Source organism: Lolium rigidum, chromosome 6 (genome assembly GCF_022539505.1).
Source record: "Lolium rigidum isolate FL_2022 chromosome 6, APGP_CSIRO_Lrig_0.1, whole genome shotgun sequence".
NCBI classification, from domain to species: domain Eukaryota; kingdom Viridiplantae; phylum Streptophyta; class Magnoliopsida; order Poales; family Poaceae; genus Lolium; species Lolium rigidum.
The window spans coordinates 28,479,848-28,484,544 of NC_061513.1; the positions used below are offsets into that span (position 1 = coordinate 28,479,848).

Consider the following 4,697-nt stretch of genomic DNA (forward strand, 5'->3'; position numbering starts at 1 on the left):
AACGAAATACAACGAGTTCCAAACAGCTAGCATAGAGTTGACATTGGTTGTCACCCAAGATCAGACATCCAAATACCAAACAAAAAAAATGTTTGAAATAAAATATTCGTAGTTATTGATTATTTGCTTACAGCTTCAATGAAATCAAGATCACACCACTTCTTTAAATCGCGGGGTGCTAAATGATCAACCCTAAATTGACAAAGAAACTCCCTAGACTAAAATTAAGTAGATTTGGAGGAATAAACCTGCGTAAATATGATACTATATGCAAAAATCATGGCAATAAATCTCTACTCACGAAGGACATTCTGGAACAGCCCGCGGATGTACTGCGGCATGAAGTCGTGCCTGGTCAGGACGCCCAGCACCGGCGGCCTCTGCAATGTACACACACAGGTAGGCGAGATTTTACATCGCAGCATCAGTAAGCATATGATTGCATGATCCGTATCGAGAATTCTGAATTTTGCAATGGAAAAAAAAAGACGGCAGGTGATGGAGTTGGTGAGTAAAAAATTCTTACCCCTGGCGTCCTGGGGACGACGCACATGTGGCGGAGGCCGAGGTCGCGGAAGAGCACGGCGGCCTTGGCGAGCGACATGTTCTCGGCGACGGTGTAGGGCGAGCGGTTGGTGATGGGGTGGAGGTCCACGTACATCTCCATGTCCTCGTCGGTGAGCCCCAGCTCGTCCACCTCCAGCGCCTTCCCGGACGAGCCGACCTTGGCGAAGTCGAAGGGCTTGAGCTTGCGGAACACCTCGGCGGCGCTGGTCTTGACGCGGGCCCTGGTGAAGACCTTTCCCTGGAGCAGCACGAGCAGGTGGGAGCGCAGCACGAGGCCGCACAGCTCCGGCGCCGGCGCGAAGGGCTCGTCCTCGATCACGGGGAACCCGTTGTGGCCCGTCCGCCGCAGCGTGGACACCACGGCCCCCACGCGCTCCACGCTGGAGAAGGTGATGACGGGCCCAGAAATGACGTCGCCGGCGACCAGGCTCCGCATGCACGCCTCGCCGTGCACCTCCAGGAAGGGCAGCCCCTTCATCTGCACGATCTGGTCGTACACGCCCTTGTTGAAGCAGTCCGCCACCGTCTTGGAGATGAGCAGGACAAGCATGATGAGCGGCAGCAGCAGCAGGTCGTTGGTGAGCTCCAGCAGGATCACGCACACCGACACCGTCATCCGCATCGTGCCGCCGAGGAAGGATGCGGCGCCAAGGAGCGCGAAGAGGCCTGTGTCGAGGCCGGTCCCGGATCCGAATACCTTACCGAGGAGGCGGCCGAATGTGGCGCCGGAGAGGATGACAGGGATGAATAGGCCCGATGGCACGGCGACCCCGTATGTAATAAGGGCGAGGGAGTAGATGGCCATGAAGAAGACCAGCAGCGTCCACACATTGAACTCGCTGTCGGTGCCCCCGCTGAAGAGGTTGCGGATAGCGTCGTCGTTGGTGTTGAGGAATAGGGAGGCCAGCGCATTGTACTGCCCTGCCGGGCACCAGAACTTCTTGAAGTTGCCGGACCGGCCGATAGTCGGGCACCTGCCTGCGGGAAGATCGGGCGGGCAGGGGATGCACGGCGACAGCGATGACAGGCCGAAGGAGCAGCATGAGCTGACAATGGAGATGAATGCCGTCAAAAGGATCTTGTATGGCGCGCCCTTCCTGAAAAATTCAAATTCTCTATCTCAGTGATCTATCTGAACTAGTTTTAGAAATGCTTGCTTCAGATCAAGAAGTTTGAACCGATGGAAATTACTCGTTGATGAAGCCATATTTGCGAAGGACCCGGCCGAGGAGGTGGTTGAAGAGGGCTCCGAACAACCCACCCAGGATGCCAAGCACTATGACCACGACGATGTCTACGGCGGTGTACGTCGTCACCCGTGAGCTGACATCGAACATGATCAGACCGCCTTCGCCGAAAAGGCCGCAGTTGCCACTGCGGCAGTACTCAATCAGAGACTTCAGCACCATCAATGCCACCGCTGTCGTGGAGAATGTCCTCCAGAGAAGAGCGCTCCGCCACCTGAGAAATCACAATAACTTTTTTTTAACAGATTGTTGTAGATATAATCGATACATTTCACTTGCAGTTGAATGTGATTAAATTACAATAGCCAAGGCCTGTAGCATTTCCGACAAATTAGTACTGAAAACAGAAATATAGAATATGCATCACACGACCAAAGGGTTTTGTGACTTCGTTCAACAATTGCGTCAGGTTTCATTTCACTGTTCAGTGTGGTCATTATATCAGAACTAGAGAACTGAGTTCTAGCTTAGTGGCAAGGCAAGGCGAGTGCGCAGCCAGCCCACCCGGGTTCGAATCTCATCCGTAGCGAGAAATCGCTGGAGGGCGAACTAAACGGGTTATCATCCGTAGCGACAAATCGCTGGAGAGTCTCATCCTATCTAACAATGTATAGCCAAGGGAGGGATCATTCCCCCGTTGGTCAACGTTTATATTATACCAGAACCAAAGTGATATTACCAAAGGATTGATTCCATTAGACAAATCATGAAAATTTCTAGAATGGACACTAGGTAAAATGAAGTTCCAAATTACTACTAAAAATATTAATAGCGCTCCTCTCTCACTAATACGTAGTAGATTGTAGCTAGGTGCACTGTACCATTTCTGACAAAATCAGTAGCTGAAATAGAAGAATCCCTGAAACAGAAGGTACTCAACAACAAAACCAGGAAAAACTAGTCCTCCAACAGTTAAATCCATATAATTTTCTTCCGTCTAGCCGATTGGGGTGGTTTTGTGATGAAGTGGACTGGTTTTGGCGGAACTTGACATGACAAGAATTGATTCCATTTTCAAAACATGCTTTTTTTGGAAAGTAAACTTCCAATAGAATTGTATTAACCAAGTGCCACGCACTAGCAGTACTTCGTGGCATTTAGTACTAGATGCACTGTATCATTTCCGACAACATCAATCCAAATATAAGATTCAGAATTTTGGACTCAAGGAACTATTACCAAGAAGTTGCCTCCTCAAGCGCAAAGAGGACACCGCCGACGGGGGCACGGAAAGCCGCAGTGACGCCTGCCGCAGCGCCGCATGTGATCAGGTCCCTGCGATCCAAGTCGTTCTTGAAGTACCTGATCCAGTTCCAGGTGAGGCCATACTTGCGCGAACCGCCTTGGCCGAGCAAGGAGGCAATGCAGGCACCAGTGTGCACCATCGGCCCTTCCTTGCCCAGCACAAAACCGGCAGACACCCCAAATATGGAGCCAATAATCTGCAGATCCCAAAGCCATGATGATTTAGTGCAGGAAAATGTGCAGCAAAACATCACTGTCGAATCATGGTGAGTTAGAGAATGATCGGACCTTCACTAAGAGGGTGCTGGGCGCTAAGATGGAGTGCGCGTCGACGCCGTTCAGATAGGACTTCACCTCCGGTATGCCAGAGCCGGCTGCCGCGGGGGCGAAGTAGGCGCAAATCGCAGCTGCGGAGGCCGCCAGCACCACGTTGCAAGCCATGAACAGAAGGAACGCCTCCAGGTTCCTGAAAGTCATTGACAAAAAAGATGGGTTTCTTTTTGCTCGTGCACTGCTTGGGAAATGGCGGTGGTGTGGTGTACCTGTTTTGCTTCATGAGGTTGCTGGTCAGGAGCAGCTTGTACCCGGCGATGTTCTCGACGGCGATGTTGTTGAAGAACCCTACAAGGCCAACGACTGATCCCACAAGGAGTGCCAGGACCCATTTCATGACCTGGTAGTGGAAGACCTGGATCTTCCCCCTGGATCTCCAGTCCTGTTTGTACACGTCGTTCTCGACGATTCTGAAAATTAATTACAGAGACGGAACACATTTACGGCTGAACATTTTGAGGGTGGGGGTAGAGATTGGATAGAAGAATAAGGACACTGCACGCACTCGTAGTCGAGACTCTCGATGGGGCAGACGTTGGCGCCGACGACGGCCATCTGGGACGTCGTGTTGGCGCCGCGCTGACGCAGCAGCGGCCGATCCAGCGCGCCGGCCGCATCCTCGAGGTCTCCCCACCTCACCGACCTTGCAGACGTCGGTGCCGTTGCCGACATCGGCGTCGCCAGCGGCGTTGGCGGCTCGGCGACAGTTTCTCGTGCAGCCACGGGTCTAACCATTATCCGATGTTAGAGAGTCTAATTAAGCAGTGTATTCTTCTTCTTCCTCGTCAGTGTTCAATCTGCAACATGGAAAGACAGGCAATGTTGGGGGAATAGACGTGTCGAAATAAAAAAAAATGTGGTATTTCATTTCTTCTAAAATGAATCTTGCGAAAAAAATCCTAACTAATTGACCACTATCTGATAAGACCACTCTCTGATATAAGAATCGTACAGATCGATCTCACGTGTCTATCTGCATGCTATGAATTTCCAGACAAAACGATCGAAACAACGACCCCTGAATTACGCGGTCTCTTCTAACGAACAGATTACCCAGATCGAATCTTAATATTGAAACCCCTACCGTCCACAAATCCGCGATTATTTGAACAGAAGAAACACGGCGACATGCATTGGCGAGACCGCTAGATTACGCACATCGACTATACCGATGCATTCTGCTGCTGAACGTCGTCGCAGCCGCAGTGAACGGCGTCCGCCGTCGCGATCTATGGCACCCTCGATTGATCGTCGGCCAGCTCTGTCGGGTCAGAGCAACGGGGGGGACGCGGCAAAGCTACACGG

General features: G+C 51.6%; 1 protein-coding gene across 1 annotated transcript; it reads right to left on the reverse strand.

Moving 5' to 3' along the window:
* Positions 1-293: 293 nt before the first annotated feature.
* On the reverse strand, positions 294-4,127 carry LOC124662352 (chloride channel protein CLC-c-like). Its single transcript, XM_047200200.1, has 7 exons — positions 3,898-4,127; positions 3,602-3,802; positions 3,348-3,525; positions 2,994-3,256; positions 1,759-2,028; positions 527-1,664; positions 294-380 (listed from the first exon to the last, which is right to left on the reverse strand). Exons 1-7 carry the CDS (start codon positions 4,125-4,127, stop codon positions 294-296), a joined length of 2,367 nt encoding a protein of 788 aa, XP_047056156.1.
* Positions 4,128-4,697: the final 570 nt, after the last annotated feature.